We start from the raw sequence: 23,148 nt of genomic DNA, 5'->3' as shown, positions 1-23,148 counted from the left end.
TTCATCAAATTCAAGTATTATCTAATTTCTTTCCAGTTTTCTCGTAAATTCTATATAGCCCAGTGGTTCCGTGACACAACTCTAGAAACAGAAAAGGCAATGAAATCACAAAAAGATGAAGAATCATCTGAAGGTACACATCACTCAAAAGAAGTTGAGACAACTGGTCAAATTATGCATCGAGCTGAAAACCGGAAAAAGTTTCTTAGAAGCATTATCAAAACCACGCCCTCTCAGTTTAGCACATTAAAGTAAGATCCAGAGAGAAGACTTCTTTACTTTTTTGGTTATCTCTCTGATATCTATTTACCTACTTTAGAAAAGAGATAAGTAAAAATTTAATAACTTTTTGTTGCAGGATGAACTCTGATACTGTGGACTATGATGATGCTTGTTTGATTGTTCGATACTTGGCCTCCATGAGGCCGTTTGCCCAGAGCTTTGATATTTATTTGACACAGGTAAACTGGACCAGAATTCCTTATACAATGATATTGACTTTTCTAATTCTGGATACTTGTGATATAGTGTATGGTGTCTATTCATTGTTGAGAACAGATATTTTTTTAAAACCATGCAAGTAGCATTTGTTTCTATGTTCTGTATTTTGTTAATACATCTTTGTTCTTTTTGCCTTTTACATACTGATTTGTGTTTTACAGATATATGGATGTATATCTGTATGAATATACACACATATAGGTAGAATGATTGATGTTATAAAAGTAGATTACTCAGTAACCAAATTACTTAAATGATACTAAATATCCTTGATTAACATTATACATAGTAAGGTTTAGTGGGGCTACTTGCAAATGAAGCACAGCAATGAAAAGCAGGTTTAATTGAAAATGCCAGGATAAAGGAAATGGCTTTAAAGTGTAGCATGCCTCACTTACTGTGTGTAGTGACCTTTAAGTTAAAGCTTTGGACCAGTAAGAGAGCAGGTCTTTTATTTATTAATATAAAAATTAAAGGGAGGTAAATATGATATTTGTTTTCATTTCTTCTGTATGTTTTCATGCTATATTTTGTTAAATGTTATGTGTTCTAAAATTTATGAAAGTATCAATGTTTGCTTGGCAGATCCTTCGAGTTCTTGGTGAAAATGCAATTGCTGTTCGAACAAAAGCCATGAAGTGTTTGTCTGAGGTGGTTGCTGTAGACCCCAGTATTCTAGCAAGGGTAAAGAAGAACATAAATGATTGTTCTTTTTTGAGTTTCTATTCAAATTCAAATATGATCTCTACTTAATATAAATTTCATTTCCTTTATTGTTCTTTAGCTTGATATGCAGCGAGGAGTTCATGGACGCTTGATGGACAACTCCACTAGTGTCCGGGAAGCAGCAGTAGAATTGCTGGGTCGATTTGTCCTCTGTCGGCCTCAACTTGCTGAGCAGTATTATGATATGCTGATTGAAAGAATATTGGTATGTTTGTTTGTCATTTTTATTTTGATTCATAAATGTAATTTTGCCTTTCTGGCATCACATCTTTTTTTTAAATGTGATGCTAGGAAAGTATTTATCAATTATATGATTATATTGCCTAATCCATGAACTATAGCAGCTGTCTAAAGAAGGGCATATTTCAGGAGGAGAGCTGCTCTTTATTGCAAAACAAATCATTGGGAAAATTGGGTTCCTTTTTTCGGTTACTAATTGCCTTTTTATTATTTCATTTTATAATGAGTAAATGATAGGAATTACATGGCATAGTTAAGTATTTTGAACAGGAATCTAGAATAATTACATATGTTACAAATAATTTCAGTGGATCCTCTATGTGTATCTGCATGTTTCTGTAAAGGTGAATTATGATGAGCTCAGATACCCATAAGTTAAACCAGAAAGTTATTTGAGTCTTAAGAGCAAACTCAAGAAATACTATTCTAAGATATTCTTCTCTTGTATATCAGGGAATTCTCTGGCCCTGAAGCACTTTCCTAGAAAATAAAAGGAAAAATTACCATTAAAAAATATCTGGAATCTCCACACTACCACTTATTGGGCATATTGACTTCTATAACTCAACAGAATTGCATTAAACATAAAAAAATGACAAAAGTCATCACCTTTAACATGGTATCAAAATGCTATGTGGAGTGAGAGTTATAGATAATTTCAGCTTCAACTAGCATAAAATCTTGAAACAAAGGATTTAAGGAAAGAATGGAAGAATTTTTTCCTTAGTGCCTCAGTTTTTTCAGGAGTGAGGGGAGAAATTAACAGGATTCTCAAATCTAATGAATTCTATCCCTAGCAAGATAACCCTAAAATATTTTCACAATTGCTGAGCTGTGTAATGGAAATAATTTTGCACAATAAGTGTATGATCCTTTTTATTTATTTTTAAAATTCTTTAATTATGAAAATATGTAAAGTTGGAAAATAGTATAATGAACACATGTATCACTATATTTCATCTTTATTTTTTACTAATTGAGCTTTAATTAAAATAAAAACATTTTGTTAGTCTCCCATGGATATTTCAGCTTACCTTTTTGTCCTTGTAAACAAAACCATCATCTCACCCAACCAAATTAACACTCCCTAAAGTTGTCTAATAACCAATTCCTATTCAAGATCTCCATTTGGACCAAAAAAAATCCCTTCCCAGCTTTTTCCTTTAAAAAACAAAACAGGATCCAGTCAGCAATCAAATTCATATTCGGTAGGCATGTTTTAAAATTGAGTATTCTGTAACTTTTGTATATACTTTCCCCCTGCCATTGACTAGTTTTAAAAAACTAGGCAGTCTTATGTCCTCATGGTTTTGTTTAACTTACTGTGTGTACTGACCTTTAAGAGCTTTGATATTTAGTTCCTTTTTTTCTTATATTTCCTATAAACAAGAATGTAGTGACAATGGTTTGGATAGATTATGTTAAATATTTTTGTTTGGTTACAGTTTAGGTGACAGACACTATTCTAAGAACTTCAACTTTGTTACTCCATTTGATTTTGGCAAGCTTATACTCTAGTCAGATGTTCAGTGCTATTTAATATTTTTCCATACATTGGATATCATATTTTAAAAGTAAAGACAGTATAATAAAATAGCCCATATTTATAATAACAGTAATGGGAAAACATATGAAGGAAAATACATAGACCATGTTTATCATGTGAATGCTGAATATACTGCTTGTTGGCATTTTCTAATTTCATTTTATCAAATCTCAAATAACCAGGTATCTTGATTTTCCTGACATTTAAAAATACCTTTCTGTTCTTAGGATACTGGTATCAGTGTCAGGAAAAGGGTAATAAAAATTTTAAGAGACATCTGTATTGAACAACCCACATTTCCAAAAATTACAGAAATGTGTGTAAAAATGATTCGCAGAGTCAATGATGAAGAGGGCATTAAGGTAAGATGAAATGTTAACTACTTTAAAATTCTTTTTTCATTAATGTTTCAAGTAATTTAAATATTTATTGTATCTAGATCTTGTTGATTTAAATATATATATAAAAACTTTACAAGCAAGTCTACATTTTTAGATTATAAATTAAAGAAAAAGACATTTTGATACATTTTTATTTCTAGATTTTATATTAATTTTAATTAACTTATTTCTATATCTTATTAATAAAATCTGAACTTTCCCAACCAATTCAGCAATTTTTTAAATATCTTTAATGTCATTGTAGAGATTGCATTATATACAGGAAGTTTTATCAAGTTACTATTTTGATTTGCAAATGGTATGTGCTTGGTTTTCTAAATTAGTAAATACTTCATTGAAGGTTTAATATTGAGTTCTTTAGTGAATTTAAATATATATATGAATGTCCCTATATTTTTTTTTGTCTTTTTTAACAATTTCTCCCCCAAAAAGTAATGAAAATACTTTTCCATTTGATCAAAGACATTTGAGTGTATACTCTACAGAAGTTACAGGCTAGGCATAATATCACACACTTAAAATTTGTATCAAATTGAGAAAGTTTATAATTTTTGTGAAATTAATTGGTGATCTTATTTTTTTTAACTGAGAAATTCATGCCAAAAACTCCTGGTAGTTTTTGTTTTGATTAGTTATTTATAGCCTTGCTTTGGGTTTTAGTGAGGATTTGGAATTGAGAATTTTGCCATGTTTGATGTAATTATTCAGTTTGAAATTTTTATTTCTTCTAGAAATTAGTAAATGAAACATTCCAAAAACTCTGGTTTACTCCAACTCCACACAATGACAAAGAAGCAATGACAAGGAAAATTTTAAACATCACTGATGTGGTAAGAAAGAACAAGGGTGTTGTGGTCCCTGTGGGTGCAAACCTAGTTGAGGCCTACACCATCTTACAAAGAGAGACAGTGATAAGATACGTGGCTAATGTCTACATTTAGTACTACTACTCTTACTTTATATTTCTGGAGATACTAAAGGGATGCAAGTAAAATGAGATTGGTACTTCTAGATAACCCCACGTTTTGACATTTATTGACTTAAAAGTGCACTGATTATTGAAATTCTCCAAATTCCTCCTGTGATTGAAAACTGTGAGGGAAAGAAGTGGATGAATAAATAAATACAGTAGCCCAGGGATAGCAACCTGAAATGAGACAGTAATTCCTGTCTTTTTCAGGAAACATGAAATAAGATTAATATCATTATGTTTAATTATACAATACATAAAAGCTATAAATTTTTTAGACGCAGAATGCTTTTCATGTTTTAAACATAAATTTTATGTTATCAATTACATGATATCTGTTTCACTGATAACTTAAATCTGCTATGTAGAAAGAAAATAAGCAGTTTTTTTCCATTTTCTTTGATTTAGACCTCTTATTTTTCTGACAGTGTGTGATTCAAGTTACTGTTCAAAAGTAGTGCCATATTTAATCTCAATACATTAAACCAATTTCTTGAACGTCCTCTAAGATTTTTTAGAATAAAATTCTCTAACATTGATAAATCATTTGCTTACTAAAAAAATCATTTACTTTAAAAATAAATTTTCAAAGTGAGAACGTTGAGACATTTGTGCATTGAGGCTAAAGCATAGCAAACTGTGTTTCAGATTTTTAAGTACATGTCTCATTTTGATAGTTTCACCATATTTTCCCCCTTAGGTTGCAGCATGCAGAGATACTGGATATGACTGGTTTGAGCAACTCCTTCAAAACGTGAGTTATTTTTACTCCTAACAGATAACATTACATTTAATAGACAGTCAGTTCTTTGTAGACTTTATGATTTAAAAGGACTTTATTTCTTTACCTATTTGCTTTCTGGTAGGGACAATTTATTTCAATACATTGGGTCTGAATTTTTTCATTCATATTCCTATTTAATTGATTATTCAGTTGTTATAAGTTAAGTTTTCTAAATCACTAATTGAAATTATCTTCCCTTCCTTACCTTTAATTTAGATGAAGGTATGAGATCTATAAACAGATTGCATTAAATACATATTATATTATTTGACTATAAAAATATGTCGAATTTCCTATAGCAGTACAGAATTAAACCACAATTCGTGTTCTTTTTAAAATTTCATAAATAGAAATGTTTATCTCCCAGTGTTTTATTTTAGAAATTTTTAAATAGATGGAAGTGCCCATTACCCATCTTAAAAATTGTCAGCATTCTCCCAATCTTGCTTTATCTCTGTCCCTCCCCCATCTTTTTGGACTATATACTTATAAAGAAAATCCCATTCTATATTGTTCTTCACACATAAGTACTTTACTGTAACAAATGACTTTTTTAAAAATATCAGAATAGTATTTATAGCAAAATAAACATTAATAAATTATTCTCTAATACCTAGTCATTGTTCACATTTCTTTGATTGTCTCAAAGATAATACTTGCATAGTTGGTTTGCAGTGGCTTTGGTTGATACGACTTTTAAATCTCTTAATCGATAATCTGTACATCTCTTAATCCCTCACCCCTCCTTTTTTCATGCCACTTATGTGTTTTCCTGTAGTATGTCCCACATTCTGGATTTCATAGATCTCTTTCTTATGTTGTCATTTAAGTTGTTCCTCTATCCACCATTTTTTTCTGTAAACTCTTAGGTGTATAGGCTTAATAATACTGAAGGTTAGTTTTGGAAATAAGGGACAAGAATACTTCACAGGTGATGCTAAATATTACTGCCTTACATCAGGAGGCACATAATGTTTGCTTATCCCATTTTCAGTGATCTTTGAATTTATAGGTTTTGTCAACTTGGTGCATCTATTATAAAGTCTTAGAGAATTGGCTTTAAATGATCATTACCTAGATTCATTATTTCTATTAGAAGTTGCAAAATACTGATTTTTTTTTCCTACTTATTTTGTTCCTCCCATATTAATTTGCTGGGATTCTTTAAAGAAGTTTGTCCTGGTTGACTATTTGGTTACTGTGACATGTAGTTTGTACAGGAAAGGCATAGAAAATGCTTGTTTCTTTTCCATTATTTACCAGTTTTCAGAGTAAGTTTTCCTGTCAGTTTCCAAAGGTGACTAATGAGTTTGTACACTTTTTAACATTGGTTTTGAATTGAGAGATTTTTATGTCTTTGATGTATTTTAATTTATTGCAATGGTAATTCTGTTTGAAACTCAAATTGTCCTATCTTTGCCCAGTGGTAGTCCGTTCAAATTGTTCTTGTATCCTTTGCTATATCCTCCTTAATCTTTTGTAGCCTGATTACTTTCTGCCTCTACAAGGTGCCTCAGATTCAAAAGAATCTTAGGTAATATCCCCGTGTGTATTGGCAAGTTAGAAGCAGAAACGAGATGACTAGATTTATAAGCTCCTAGCAGTAGAGTAGTTTTATGTTCTTTATATTTTTATTCTCTAGACTTCTTTAGTTATCCATTCTAGCCTTTCTCCCTATTGTATGCTTTCCTACTTTAGTTTCTGCCAACAGTTTACTTTACCAATTATACTCTGTGTGATATAGTTAATTTGACTTGCAGAGAAGTTTCATGAAAGAAATAAAGCTAAAAAATATTTATATGAATACATCTGACAGAGACATAACCATTCCTGTCAATTAAAACAACATGTATGAATAAATTTTACAAGAGGCTAAGAAGGATATAGAGAACGGATTACTGTAATTATTGAAAATTCTTGAGTGAAGAATAATTAGCACACTTATAGCTTCCACATGAGTTCATATATACACATTCCATTCCATCCAATTTCAGATAGTTCTCATTTGTATTATTTTTGTGTTGTGTTGGTTTCTTACAGATCAGTGATTCCGATTCATAGACTGTGGTTTCCTAGGGAAACTTGAAATAGCTTCAGACTCACACATGCACCAACCCTGTCCACTAACTCAATAATTTTGTTGGTATATTGTGTACACACACACATGCACACACTTTTTAAATATATGGAGATTCATTCCTCCCACTCCCTTTTGTGGGGGGAAGAAAAGTTCTATCATGGAGGTCCTTATTTATTTATTTTTTCTTAAAAGTCCAATCAGTTTAAGCTACTATTATAGCCCTATGATAAGTACACAAAAATCAAACTGATTTTACAATACCACTCATTTTCATTGCTTATGATCCAAGTCTCTTACTTAGTTTATGAAAAAATACAGGCAATGAAAAAACTTAACCTATATTTCATCTGCTCCTGGCCTTTATAGTCTAAAACAAGATCTCCTTTTTTTTTCTTTGTTTTAAATTTTTTATTGAAGCATAATTGACATACAATATTATATTAGTTTCAGGCATATAACTATTTAACCTCTTTTAAAACATGATGCCTTAAATTAGAAAAGCAGTATTCACATGTTAACAAAATCTCCTTGTTGAAGTTTATAATCATATATTCTATTTCCATCAACCAGGAATGAATAGAAAAACTGATGTATCTATGTAATTTAATAGTACTCCACATCGTTAAGAAACAGACCACTGATACATACAGTGGCACAGATGAATAAGAACATTATGTCGAGAGAAGGAAGCCTTACACAGAAGAGTGTATATTCTGATTCCATTTATATGAAGTTCTAGGAGAAGCAAAACCAGTTTGCATTGGAAAAAGAAGAATGGTTATAGGGAGCCAGGGATTGACTTGGAATTAGGGTTCTCCAGAGAAACAGAAACAACAGGATACTGAGAGAGGGAGAAAGAGAAAAAGATTTGTTACAAGGAATTGGTTCATGCAATTATGAAGGCTCTTCAGGCCCACAGTCTGTTCTCTGCAAGCTAGAGGCCCAGAAAAACCACTGGTGTAGTTCAGTCTGTGTCCAAAGGCCTGAACCAGTCAGGTTGATGATATAAAATAAATCCCAGTCTGAGTGCAGGAGGAGAGTGATATACCAGCTCAGGTAGTAAGACAGTGACTAGTTGAATTCTTTCTTCCTCCATCTTCTATTCAGGCCCTCAATAGATTGTTTGATGCCCCCCCTGTTTAACAGGGTAATCTGCCTTTACTGAGTCCACTAATTCAAATGCTAATCTCATCCAGAAAAACCCTCGACAAGACACTCAGAAATAATGTTTCACCAAGTAACTGGGCATCCCTTGGCCCAGTCAAGTTGACACACATTAAATTAACCATCACAAATACACCTTTTGTTAGCTTGGCACCCATATACATCTCCTTGAACCATATTTAATCTCCATGTAAAGACAATAACAAGGTGGTAATTCCACCTACATGGTACAACTATCCTTCTAACAACTGCACTAACCCCTTTCCCAGAATTGAAGTCCTTGAATGAAGTTTATTTCTCTCCTTATCATCCCATAACTTAAATACTATGACTTGAATACTTAAATACTATGATACGAAGTTAATACATCTTATGTTACATGGTAAGGGATTTTTTTAAAAAAGATTTGTCTTCTTTCTCTACCTCCATAAACATGCGTGCACATATGTATTCATAACAAAATAGGTAAGAATTACTCATGACAAGTCCTTTTTTCTGTCACTGGTAATGTCACATCTGGTTATTTATAACTACCTTCTTCACTGCCCACTGTATATTCCCTTTGCCTTCAGCAAGCACCTCAGTTAGTTGTGGCTTTTTATCTGGTGGGGGGACCTATACATTCATTCCTAAGGAGTCTGTACTGTTCGTAGTCCTGCCTGGATTGAGTGGTTGTAGTTTTTCACCGACCTTAATCACAGGGCATGGTAATAGTAAGAGATTCCCTAAAGTATCCTCTGTATTGCAGACGCACTCGTCCTTACCCCCACTGTAGAATAGTAGTTCAATTTCCCCTTGGTAGGCAGGATTAGTCACTCCAGCCAGCACCCAAACTCCCTTCTGTGCCTGTTGATTCAGAGGCATGAGGAGCCCAAAGGAATTAGGTGGCAGTCTTAACTTCCAGCTCAATGGGATGATTGTGTTTCCTGGTGGGAGCACTCCTCCCTCTGAAACTAAGACCTCTAGGCGAGCAGAGCATATAGTTGCCAAAACAATCAAAAATTTTTCTGGTAATTCACTGGGGGTAGTAGTGAGTGATACCACTTCCAGTTCCACCTCTTGATCCTGACTTTAGGCTAAACAGTGCCATATATTGGATGCTGATTCAGAGCACATAGAGCCTTTTAGAGAATCTTGCCATGGCCATGCAAGATATTGCCACCTATCTAGTGCTATAACTTGAGTCTCCAAAAGGCCAGTGCACGTTCTATCAACCACCTGCTTCAGGATGGTAGGGCATGGTAAGCATGAGCGTGGTCCCATTGCTGCACATCTTTTGCTGTGAAGTGAGTTTTTTGATCAAAAGCAATGCTGTGTAGAATACCATGACAATAAGGCATTCTGTTAGTCCACAGGTGATAGTTTTGGGAGAAGCATTTCATACAGGGAAGACAAATCTGTATCCAGAGTAAGTGTCTATTCAAGTAAGAACAAAATGCTACCCTTACATGATGGAAGCAGTCCAGTGTAATCAACCTACCACCAGGTAGCTGGCTTATCACCCAAGAAATGGTTCCATATCAGAGACTCAGTGTTGGTTACTACTGCTGGCAAATTGGATACTCAGCAGTGGCCATAGCTAGATTGGCCTTGTTGAGTAGAAGTCCATGTTGCTGAGCTCATGCATAACCTCCATCCCTGCCTCCTTGAACAGTCTGTTCATGAGCCCATTGGGTGGTGACAGGAGTGGCGGGGGAAAGAGATAGTTACCTTAGTCAGAGAAGGTGTCTATAGAATGGGTGATCCTATTTACTTAACTATTAAAATCCTCTGCTGAGGTCACCCTATGGTGAACATTCATATAGGACATAAATATATTCACATTTTTTGCCCATTCAGAGATGTCTGTCCATATACCTCTTCCTCAAGTTTCCTGTCAACAACTTTCCATCATGTTCCTTCTGAAGTCCCTAACCATCCAGCCAAAACACTGACCACAGCCTATGAATCAGTATATATCTTCTTCCAGACTAAGTGACCAACCAGATACATTGCTTGGGGCTCTGCCCAGAGGAAGAATTTCCTGTCTTTCAGGGATGTCACAGAAAGGGGTTGACGTACTACAACTGTCCATTTTTGGGTCGTGGCTGTATACTGTGCAAAATCCTTCATAAACCAGGTCCAACTGTTCTCTTTATCTGTCAACTGATCTTAAGGAATTCCCCATGAAGCCAAAGCATGGGAGAGAATGCATTGTAGCAAGAATAGGAACCATAGGCATTTGGACCACCTCATGTACTTGTGCTTTTAGGCTTGCTCTAGCCAAATCACATACATACCTCTCCCTTTTATGATCGACTGTTGCTGTGAACACCCAACCTTATGTCTTGGTGGGTTAAGGTAATACCAGTTCATAATGGGCAACTCAGATTGCATGTAATCATTTCAGAGGACACAGGAAAGTTTTTGATAAAATTTAATATCCTTGAATGATAACTTCTAATAAACTAGGAATAAAATCTGACAGAGAATAAACTACAAAACCTGAAAGTGAAAATCATGCAAAATGAGAAAATGTTAAAAGAGATTTCATCAACATCAAGAACAAAAAATACTCATTAAGCATGTTAAGGTGATTGTAAAATGTGTATGGAAAAGCTAAGTGCTAAAAATAATTATGATTTCTGAAATTGCAGGATCACTGACTCGCCTTATCAATATCAGGACTTATTTTTAAAGATACAGTAATTAAGATAATACAGTACTAAATAGACCATGAAAACCAAAAAAAAGAAAAAGAAATAAGCCTCCACATATATAGCATATACTTGCTATAAAACAAGTGGCATTGCAGTGAATGGAGAAACAATGGACTTTCAATAAATGGGGCTGGGACAATTGGCTGTCCATAAGGAATTTTTTTTTAATTTGACTCCTACTTCAATTCAACAATCACCTCCATATAGATTAGAGGAAATCTTTAAAACTTCTAGAAGAAAGTATACATGGATTTTAAGAAGAAAACAAATCCTACCATTTACAACAACATGGATGGAGCTAGAGGGTATTATGCTCAGTGAAATAAGCCAGGCAGAGAAAGACTGGTACCAAATGATTTCACTCATTCGTGGAAAGCAAAACTGAAGGAACAGAAGAGCAACAGACTCCAAGAAGGAACTAGGAGTTACCAAAGGGAAGAGGCTCAGGAGGTGGGTGGGGAGGGAGGGAGAAGGGGATTAAAGGGTACTATGATTAGCACACATAATGTAGGGGGGCCATGGGGAAGCCATTATAGCCCAAAGAAGACAAGTATTGACTCTGTAGCACCTTACTACGCTGATGGACGGTGACTGCAATGGGGTGTGGGGGGGGACTTGAAAATATGAATGAATGTTGTAACCACAATGTTGCTTATGTGAAACTTTCATAAGATTGTATATCAATGATACCTTAATATATATATAGATATAGATATAGATATACATGGATTTATTTTTGAACTTTTGACTCCTAAACAAGTTACAAAAATTATTAACCTTAAAAGAAGAAGGTTAGCCTTAAAATGAAAAACATTTATCAATCAGAAGACATCTTAAAGAAAGCAAAAACACAAGTCACAGACCAGGAAAAGAGATTTGACACACGTAAAACTGAAAAAGGATTGTTATTAAGAATATATAAAGAACTCCTCTCCTCTAAACTAATACAATGCAAGAGTCCCATAGAAAAATAGGTAATAATCATGAATAGGTATTCATAAAAAAAAAAAAACATATAAGGCTTATAAGGTGTTCAACCTCATTAGTAATACAGGAAATATAAATTAAGACCACATTTTATATCCATTTGATTGGCGAAAATTGAGAAGTTGGATGATGATAAGTGACGGAAAAGAGATGAATTAGTATCTCTTACACACTGCTCTTATTGGGGAATAATTACAACTAAATTGAAAAAAAAATGGCATTACTTCATAAAGTTGAACATTAATATATCCTATGACCCAGCAGTTCCACTCTGAGGTATATACCCAAGAGAATCTTGCATGTGTGTACCAGGAGAGAACTAAAAGGAGACTCATTATATCACTCAAATTATAATTAATCTATCTTAAGAATGGATAAGTGAATTGCAGTATAGATACACAATAACCTGTTACATAGCAGTGAAAATTAATAAAATACAGCTTCATGTAACAACCTTGATGAGTGACACAATGTTGAATGAAAAAGGCAAGTCCCAGAACACTGTGTCCAACTGATACCTTTTACAAAGTTAAAAATGAAGCAGAACTATAAGTAATACACAGCTTAGGCAATTTTTTAAAGTATAGAAATGGTAATATTCCTCATAGCAGTTATTATGAAAGTAAAGCAGGAGGATGGGATAAAGGAAGGGAGTGCATTGGGAATTGCAAGTTATTGGAAATGTCCTTGGAGTTGGGTTCAAAAGCACATTATTATTTTGTGAATAATTAGAAGTCACATTTTTATACATTTTTATAATAATTTGATATGAACCAAATTTTATGATTAATACTTTGTGTATCCTTGATGTTTTGGAGAGGAAAAGGAAAAAACAGGGATGAGGGGATTGTTTTCTACTGCCTGAGAAAGACCAGGTTAGCATATGATTTATTAGCTGTTTCAAAATTGTGTTAGGGATCAGGATGAGAAGAATTTGCTCTTCAGAGTTGAAACAAATTGAAGTTTTCCACTTTGATTTATTTCTTTAAATCTGTTTGGGGGCAAGAGGGACAATATATGTGTTATGTTACTCTGATTACTGTTGTTTTAATCATCCATGCATCTTGTAATGAATGTTTAAACTTGTGCTGTCCAATACTAGCTACTTGTACTTGTAATTCATTTAAATTTTTATTTAATCTTCCTGAGTCATACTAGCCATATTTCAAGTGTTCAGTGGCTGCATGTGGCTCATGGCAACCATATTGGAAGCACTGGACCTCTTCATAGAAATCAGTACACATTTCAGCTTCTTCAGTATCCAGAATTGTATGAGCTAATCATTATTAACAAAACAGATATACCTTAGATGACTTTACTATTGACCTATAATTATGAAAGATTGGATTGGTTTTTACTTTTTGGCTATAGTTAGGCTCATCTCTCTTCTTCATCTCATTATTCATAACATTTCTAACATTGCTTATTAGTAATCTGGCAAAGGATAATACAGAGAAGAAAATAAACCTTATGGTTTAGAATTGCAAAACTTAAGGTACAATTCAAATGTACTTATAATTATATAAAAGATATAGTTAACCCATAATATGCTTTTTGAGACATCAAAGGACTTGAAATAATAAGAAACAGAATTCTAATTCTTTAAAACAATTCAGCTAGCATTGTGTGGTACTCTTAAAAGAAGGTCACCTTTCTTATTTCTTTTACACCCTACTTCAGGTCCTACACACAAAAATTTAAATATTTCATACTAAAACTACTTGAAAGTATTTAAAAATTACTGGTTTATAAGATATTTTAAAACATTATATATTTTGTTTATTAATTTGCATTTTCCATATTAAATTGTTAATAACAATTGAAAAGCTTATTTATGGACACATTTAATGCATTTATATTATTATTGCCTAATGAATAATTATACTGGGATTTTGTTTTTTTTATATATATACATGTATAGTTGTTGAAGTCTGAAGAGGATTCCTCATATAAACCTGTGAAGAAAGCTTGTACTCAACTTGTTGATAACCTAGTTGAGCACATTCTTAAATATGAGGAATCTCTAGCTGGTAAGACATTTTATATATTGGTCATTAAGTTGGTTTTATATTTTAAAATACTTTGGACACATTTCTCATTTTTGCCTCTGGCTCTGCCTAGCCTGATAAATAATAAGTTCATTTTTAAATGAAATGTTTTTTGTTTGATGTTGCATCCTAGATTATATTGTTGAGGTTGACTGAGATTATCTACAGCAGTATAATAAAAGCATAGGCCTCATCCCTTCCACATCTTTTAATAGCATATAATTTTGGATATAATGTCATACTGAACAGGAATAAAAGTAAGTCCAGGGGCTAATATGTATTTAGCTAATTTCACTCATCCAAAAACTGTTTGATATTTTTTAAATCATATAAAATTTTTTCTCAAAATGAATGTTTTAGCTATTATAAAAATGTTTTTAAAAGATTTGTAGTGTATTCCTAATATCATTTATAATATCTAAAATGTGCTTAATCTTGAAATAGAAAGCTGTTAGTATTTTTTAAATTGACAAATTCCTTAAATACTTAATATATCATCTATCACATTATTTGCCAGTCACAAATTTGAAGTTATTTTAATCAAAATAGAAATAAAATAATTATATAAAGCTATAAAAGTCATAATGGATATCTATTGCTTAAAGCACACAAGACTAACATTACTTCCTATCTCCTAATGTACATTGATGAGGAACAAAGTCAGCCTCAGTCATTCTCTAGAATTGGGGGCCAATTGCCTCTACAGAGGTACCATTTATGGCACCTAAGGAAATTGTTAATATCCTTTATATTTTTATGTACTTTTCTCTCTTTTTTCTTTTTTTTTTTTTCATTTTCATGTGTACCCCTTCTTCCTTTTATCTCCTTGTTCTGTTTCCCTATTTTTCCTTATCCTAGACTTTAAGGGTGAGATTGTTGTCACTTAATGTTAAAAGTTGGTGAACTTCTTTAAAACTAATTTGACTCCTAAGAACCATTGTATCTCCTAACTAGCAACATTTTCCTGAATAGAATTTTGTTTATCTTTCTTTCTAATGTAGCATTGGTCCAGTTTCTTAACTTGTCACTCTCATCTTTAAACATTCTTCTTCCACAATATCTCTCTTCCCAGTACCCTTAAACACACAGTATCACCTCACCTAAAGTGTTACTGTCTCTCTTTGCCTTCTTTCCCATATTCATTTCCATCAATTTTTATATATAACCAACACCATGTTTATTCCCAACAGCCCATCCCTAAACTTCCAACTTCCATTCTACTTTTTAACTTCAATCCTTCTCTCCTCAGTATAAAACTTGCCTTCCATAGCACAGCCTCTTTGTCCTTTATTAATATATGTAATTTGTATAATTAAAAAATGAAATACAGTAAGTCTAGTATTAAAGGAAATGGTTAGCTTTTCTGTTGAGGCATAAACTGAATCTATTTGGGGGATAATTCTGAATAACTTAAATAATATATGTAAGTTCCACTGCCTTGTCATATTTTAGAGTCTTATTTTTCTGTTTGTTTTTCCAGACTCTGACAATAAAGGTGTGAATTCTGGAAGATTGGTAGCTTGCATAACCACTTTGTTCTTATTCAGCAAAATAAGACCCCAGCTCATGGTTAAACATGCCATGACTATGCAACCATACCTTACCACTAAATGTAGTGTAAGTATAGAACTGTCCTATTTTTCTGTCTTCCATAAACCATGTAGCAAGCATTTTAAATTTAGAATTCACTTTGTGTCATCCACATTTTCACTGACAGATGACAGTCATTTTCACTGACAAATCAATTGTGTCATGTATTCAAACATATGTTCTAATATTTGTGGCAAGTTATTTACAAACATCATTTTTCTGATGTAGTATAAAGTTCAAGCTTCATTTCTTCCTTACTAAATGCTTAATAAATGTGGTAACTATTGTTAAGACCTCAAAGGTGAATGAGGCAGAGTTCCTGTCATTGAGAAATTTAGTATCTTTTGGATTATGAATTTGCTTTTCATTTGTCATTTTTAATATATTTTACTGTATTTTTAATAATACACTAATACATTGAATATAGAAGGCCTAGTATTATATCAGAGGCTGTTAATTTAATATTACACATACTTTATTTTCTGAAAATTAAATGTAAAATTAAATAAAACATTGCTTTAGTGAAATAACCCAGCAATTTATGACAGTATGGTGAGTTAAATGACTTATTACAAACACTAAATTTTAAAATACTGTAAAAACCTAAAAATGTAAGTAGTTTTTTTAACATACTGTGTTCCAAGTGTACCTAAGGAGTTAATTTCAACTTTTTTCTCTACTAAATTAGTTTTACTGCTATAGTTAGCTGTTTTTGTTTTTGTTTTTTGGTAATATACGTTAGCCAATTTAAGATGAAAACTAAAGGGTGTCCTGAGAAATTTTAAGAACTGAGGCAAGTACCAGAAGATAAATATAAAGAAACAACATACAATACTTCTGAGGCCCTAATTCTATCTTTAGAGCTTCCATTAGATCCAGAAATAAATTGATTAAAGTGTAATCTAATAATGATAGCTAATATTTATTGATCACAGTGCCAAGCACTGTGAAGAATTATGTATATGCATTATCTCATTTAGTTTGTGAAATAGGTACCATTATTCTCAGTTTTACAGATAATGAAACTAAAGCCTATAGAATATAAATAACTTGCCCAAGGCCACACAGTTAACCAGTCCCAAAGCTACAATTAAACCCCATGTCTGTTTACTTGTAGAATCTGGACTATAATAAAACTTGCATAAATAGCCCTCATTTGAACCAACATTTTTTTAAAACCAAAGTTCCTCTGAAAACACTTTGTATAGTTTTGGTGTATGTGTGTGCATGTATACATATACACACATATACATACACACAAATACTAACTTTTGTGTAAATAAGGCCATCTCATATATGATAGATACCTTTTTAAATGTTTTTGTTTTTTTTTAATCCTACTACCATCTTCATTCCTCCTCATCTCAGGATAAGTACCCTGGAGTATCCTTATGTATTTTATCCATGTTTCTATGATTGTGGACACACATACATATACATATATAAATGGTTGATCAGGTTTTTTCAAATCAAGTTATGTTATTTATATACGTGTCTTTTAAGCATTTTTACTAATCTCAAATCACCTGGCATGTATCTAATTCATTCTGTTGAATGGCTGCATATTACCATTTTATGGATGTGCTATGATATGCTTAACCATTTCCCATTTTGGCAGATATTTACATTGTTTCCTATTGATAAATAATACAAACCATTCCATAATAAACATTCATGTAATTTTAAATATTGGTGCTTTTTTTTCCTTTGGGATAAATTCTGAGGAATGGACCTCCTAGTTGGAGGGAATGTTTTTAGGTTTTGGTTTGGGTTTTTAATAGAACTTGCCAGGTTGCTGGTGTTTTGTAGCCTCTTTGGAAACTAGTACATGACATTCTGCATCATTTTTGTACTCTCTGATAGTCTAACAGGTAGAAGGAATACTCATTGCTTCAGTTTCCCTTCCCTGATTTCCAAGAAGGTTGAACATTGTTTTGTTATTAACCAATTGTATGTGACTTTCTGTGATTTGATTGTTCATATCATTCACCCCTTTTACCTTTGAATTGTGGGCCTTTTTTTCTTCTTTTGAGAACTCTTTATCTTAAATATTGAACAGTGTTATGTTATATTCATTTCAAATATTTCTTCTTAGTTTTATATATTCTCTTGTTCTTTTCCTTCATGATTTCCATCTTTCTATAAATTTTTCTGCTAGATTTTAAGATACTTCTTTCACTTGATTTTCCAGACCAGTAATGTTAAAGAGTAGTTTCAAGAAATATTACTACTTTTTTTTTTTAGGTAGAAATTTAGCAATGATTCTCAAATGAATTTATCTTACTTGACAAAACTCTTCTATCTCTAGACCCACTTCTATCTCTAGACCCACTTTAACTCATCCACAGTTTAAAAGGGGGTAGGAGTGGGGATGGCAGGAAACAACAGGACTTATGTTTCTTCAAAAGAAGTATTCGGCTTACGTATTTTATTATTTAATCCTGTGGGTTTGCTGAAAAGAAGGATGAATGTAGACAGAAAAGTTTCTAACCAGTATGGTAGTAGTAAGCTCAAAGAGTCCAAAATGAGTGTCAGTAAACTGTTGCTAAGAATAAGGAATGATAGCTTGACTAAATAAAAAGGTATGTTGAAAGATTTACTCTACTAAAAAAGAAAAAGAAAAAAACCCTAATAATCTAGGTTTCCTTTGGTCAGGGGAACTGGGTGACTGGAGGACAGGAGTAGAAACAGACCTTTTATTGTAAATCCTTTAATGTTTTTTGATGTTCTTTTAATGCTCTACCTATTTTTTTTAAACTGATTAGTTTTTAATCAAAGTCTTAAAACTTTTTAAAATTAAAATGAAATTTAATATTTTAAATTTTAAGTAAGTCTTATACGTAGTCCTGGGCTTCTACATTTTCATCTATCATAAAAAGGGTTACAACAAGGCTTCTCAACGCACTCAGCACTATTGACATTTAGGGCCGGATTACTTTGTTATCAAGAACTGTTCCTGAGCAGTGTAGGGTGTTCAGCAGTACCCCATGCCTCTGTCCACTGGATGCTCTGTCGTGACACCCAAAATTGTCACCAGATACTGCCAGATAACCCTTGGGAGGCAAACCCCAATTGAGAACTACTAGGTTATGCCCAAGTTTGAAAAATACAAATCTTAGAAACTATGCCAATATTGGTAAGATACTAAGTTAATATTTAGATACCTTTCTTTCAGAATTCTGTTGCAATTTAGAAAAAGGAAAAAAAAAAGCTGTAGCATTGTTAAGTGACTCAAAGGTCACATGGCATGGTAAATTAATAGCAGAGCTGAAATACAGGTTCCTGGCAGTATCTAGTTCTTTTCTCTCTGTACCTTAACATAAGTTCTTTCTAGTAGTTTTTGGGGGGTTTTCTACTAAAATTTTGTATATGTAATATCTCTCCCCCAAATACATAAAGCTATATATAGTTTCTTTTCAGATTTTGATATCCATAAAGCACTATTTTATCCTTATAGACACAAAATGATTTCATGGTTATCTGCAATGTTGCAAAAATCCTAGAACTGGTTGTACCACTGATGGAGCATCCAAGTGAAACTTTCCTTGCCACTATTGAAGAGGATCTAATGAAGCTCATCATCAAATACGGCATGACTGTAAGCATATGTTTTCCCATCTCTGTACTGATCAGGATATAATTCACAAATGCTAACTTAAATCATGTTTTTGCCTTTGTTTTTAACTTTTTTTCTAAATGGTAACATTTTCTTTATCTTGTAGGTAGTGCAACATTGTGTGAGCTGTCTTGGGGCGGTTGTAAATAAAGTGACACAGAATTTTAAATTTGTGTGGGCCTGTTTCAATAGATACTATGGTAAGTTCAGTACCAAGGCTTTAAAACTATTCTGCTAGATCTGGAGTGTGCCCAGCTCCTCCTGATAAAGGGTAGCATTGAGACAATTGTGAGGAGTATGGTTGTCCTCTGTAGTCCACTCTCAGAAGCAATGTTTTCTATGTCCCTTAATGTAATACTTCAGAAATTTATCTCACAAGCAAATGTTGGTAATGCCGTTTTCAGCCCACTATGTAAAATAGTTTAAATACAGTTTTTTTTGTTAAGTTCATTCTTTTAGGTTCTACGGAGTGCCGTCATAATTTTAGACATCTTTAATACTTTGAGCCATTAGTAAAATTCAGCTGTAACTCATTAGCGTAATTATTTGAACATAATAATTTAAACATAAAGGTTTATTGTAAGTAAATATTACTTATTTTTATTAGGTGCCATTTCAAAATTAAAAAGTCAGCACCAAGAGGACCCAAATAATACTTCACTTTTAACAAACAAACCAGCACTTCTTAGATCCCTTTTCACTGTTGGAGCACTATGTCGGCATTTTGATTTTGATCTGGAAGATTTTAAAGGCAACAGTAAGGTAAAGATCCTAATGACATTAATACTTATGGTCTAAAAAACAGAACTGTGTGGTCCTGTTTACTGAAAATGGAAAATGTCCCAGAATGAAGGCAGCATTAGAGAGTCTGGTTTAATGAGAATTCTGAAAATGCTGCTCAAAAAGTGGTCCTTGGACTGGCTTCTGATCTGTGGCCTGTTTGTTACCAGACTGTAACAAGATTTAAGAGCTTTACACAAGATGTATTAGTAGTTTTGTCTGTTTTTGCATATAGTTGTATTCATATATTTGTCGTAGTGGGCACACTGTCTCAGTCAGCGACTAACTTTTTTTTTTTTTTAACTTTCTCAATGTTCAGTAGTGCATCGATTTATATTCTGATACACACTTCTTTGTCAGAGACCTTTATTTTGAATACTAGTGTTTTAAGATATATGGTTTTATAAATTTATTGATTTATTTTTTAGTGAAGTTCACATGTGGAAATTTGCTTTTAGATATTTTTTTCACATACAGTTAGAAGCTAATCTAAGTTACTCTTCTTTATACACTTTAATGTGTTTTTTTTTTCCCCTTAGGTTAACATAAAGGATAAAGTACTTGAACTATTGATGTATTTTACAAAACATTCAGATGAAGAAGTTCAAACAAAAGCTATCATTGGTCTGGGTAAGTTAAATCTAAATTTCTTTAGGTTTTAGTTGTTTGAGAGATTGAACAAATGTTTTAATATGGGTCTGAAGTATTCATTTAAGTATATTTCTGTCTACTGTATAGAATATAGGACTGGGGGTTAAAACACCTGGGTTCCATTGTTGACTCAGCCAGTGACTTCCTAGATGACCTTGAGCAAATCACATAACTTCTCTCTTCATCAATTCCCTCATTAATAAAAGAGAGGTGACAACACTGTTTTTTACCCCTACTTAGTAGGGTTTCATAAAACATTCATTAAAGCACTTTGGTAAAAAAAAGATGTGGGAGAATTTTATGCTATTGCATATTTTTTAAATTGTTCCTTTACCTTGCAAAGCTTTGTCATCATACATATTTGCCACTTATAGTTAAAACAATGGGCAGTCTACACATTTGTAAGAAGTACATGTTAACCAATCCAGAAGAAGCAATTTGGATGTATATCTGTGCCCTATTATTTCTCCAGTAGCATCACTGTAACAAATATATGCAGAAGGTTAGGTGTTTGTGGCTTACCTGGAAAGATATTGGAATATGGGAGAATACTCCAAATACTAGAAGAATAATATTAAAGCACCTGAATTGAATGTACTTTAAAAAATTACAAGAGTGCTCTATCCAGGTTTTTGTTGTTGTTTGGTTTAGTTTTGTGCAGATATGTGGAAAGCTATTTGGTAAGATTAATAGCTTACTTGGAAACTTTATTTTGGTAATGTTAACAAGGTCTATAATATGCACGGACAATTATTTATATTAGTCTTCAGGACAAAAATGAATAATAAAAGATTCTAAGTTACCCAAACCTCATTGAATACTCACAGATTTCTTTAAATAAATTTAAATCTTATTATTTTATTCCTCCCTCAACTCTTTGAGAAAATTATATATAATAGCAAATACAATAAAAATTCAATTATCACTTACTAGGGAGTTATGTCAGTACAATATTACCTTCAAGCCAAATGTGTACCTTTGAATATTCAGTCTGAACTTATGTTATATAAAATGTCAGAACTAATAGTGTTACATTTAATTCAGAGAACAAGCAGTGTAAAATTTAACTTAAAGAAGTAGCACTATCCAGAAAACAGGGCCTCTATACCAGTTAATAAAAAACATCTTGCCTGGAGGAAGACAAGTACCAAATGATTTCCCTCATTTGTGAAGTATAGCATCGAAGCAAAACTGAAGGAACAAAACAGCAGCAGACTCACAGACTCCAAGAAGGGTCTAGCTGTTATCAAAGGGGAAGGGTGGGGAGGGAGGGAGACGGGGATTGATGGATATTATGATTGGCACACATGGTGTTGGGGGGGATCATGGAGAAGACAGTGTAGCACAGAGAAGACAAGTAGTGACTCTGTGGCATCTTACTACACTGATGAACAGTGACTGCAGTGGGGTATGGGGGGTACTCGGTAATATAGGCTAATGTAGTAACCACTTTGTTTTTCATGTGAAACCTTCATAAGAGTGTATATCAATGATACCTTAATTAAAAAAAAGACAAACAATTGAAGTAAAAAAAGAAAATTAAAGTCTTATATATCAGTCCTGTAAAAAAAATATATATTGCCTGGGCCATAGTTATCTTGTGTGACCTTGGGCTAGTTATTGATCACTCTTTGCTTTGAGTTCAGTTTGTTATTTGGCATCAATAATCCTTTTGGATCATAATCATCAAGGATCATTTTGTCTTACAAAATCAGCATTTTTTTTGTGGAAATAAACATGGGTGATACTATTGCTACTTATTAGCTTATGGTCATAGAATTCAGCATGGTGGCTTCATTATAATGCCATATGAGGAATAAATGAAAGATATTTTTAACTCTATTTTAGTGTTTCATCAAATGGATATATTGCAATTTTTGTTTTTTAATACCGCTAAAGTGTAGTACGTGCTCCCAAGGATCTAAAAGATGTTTGCATACATTACCTCTTAAATTCTGAAAACATCCCTTTGGGGTAGGTGGGTGGTAAATGTTATTGTCCCCATTTTACAGATGGAGAATTGAGGCACAGAGAGATTATGTGACTCACCCAAGGTCATACTACATACAAGTCAGTGGTAGAGCCAGAAATAGAACCCAAGACACCTGACTCCTAATCCACTCCCCTAGCCACTAGGCCCTGTTCCCTCTCAAGGTTTCCTCATGTGTGAAATTCTCCTTTGAAATGCAATTTCTTATTTTTAATTGATGGAGAAAGAAGTTCCTGCTCTAATACTTCTCAAGGTAAGGCCACCAGCATATTCTTCCAGTCATTTTAAGTTTTAATTTTTGAAATGAGGGGCTCTTTATATATTTTGGCAACATTTTCATTAAATGTTATATTTAATTTTTATATGAATATGTCA

General features: G+C 32.9%; 1 protein-coding gene across 3 annotated transcripts in view; it reads left to right on the top strand.

The window, feature by feature from the left end:
• Positions 1-23,148, top strand: part of NIPBL (NIPBL cohesin loading factor) — a 224,343-nt gene that overhangs the window by 187,826 nt on the left and 13,369 nt on the right. For all 3 annotated transcript variants that reach the window (XM_037002284.2, XM_037002267.2, XM_037002279.2), the window contains 13 exons: positions 37-251; positions 359-461; positions 1,087-1,185; positions 1,286-1,432; positions 3,241-3,375; positions 4,146-4,244; positions 5,085-5,138; positions 14,020-14,128; positions 15,627-15,763; positions 19,194-19,334; positions 19,459-19,552; positions 19,960-20,114; positions 20,672-20,762. In XM_037002284.2, the coding sequence (XP_036858179.2) occupies positions 37-251; positions 359-461; positions 1,087-1,185; positions 1,286-1,432; positions 3,241-3,375; positions 4,146-4,244; positions 5,085-5,138; positions 14,020-14,128; positions 15,627-15,763; positions 19,194-19,334; positions 19,459-19,552; positions 19,960-20,114; positions 20,672-20,762 (1,579 nt within the window). The remainder of the gene's footprint in view (positions 1-36; positions 252-358; positions 462-1,086; positions 1,186-1,285; positions 1,433-3,240; positions 3,376-4,145; positions 4,245-5,084; positions 5,139-14,019; positions 14,129-15,626; positions 15,764-19,193; positions 19,335-19,458; positions 19,553-19,959; positions 20,115-20,671; positions 20,763-23,148) is intronic.

The sequence above is a fragment of the Manis javanica genome, chromosome 1, assembly GCF_040802235.1.
Source record: "Manis javanica isolate MJ-LG chromosome 1, MJ_LKY, whole genome shotgun sequence".
In the NCBI taxonomy this organism is placed as follows: Eukaryota; Metazoa; Chordata; class Mammalia; order Pholidota; family Manidae; genus Manis; species Manis javanica.
This window is presented reverse-complemented; position numbering and strand designations above follow the sequence as displayed.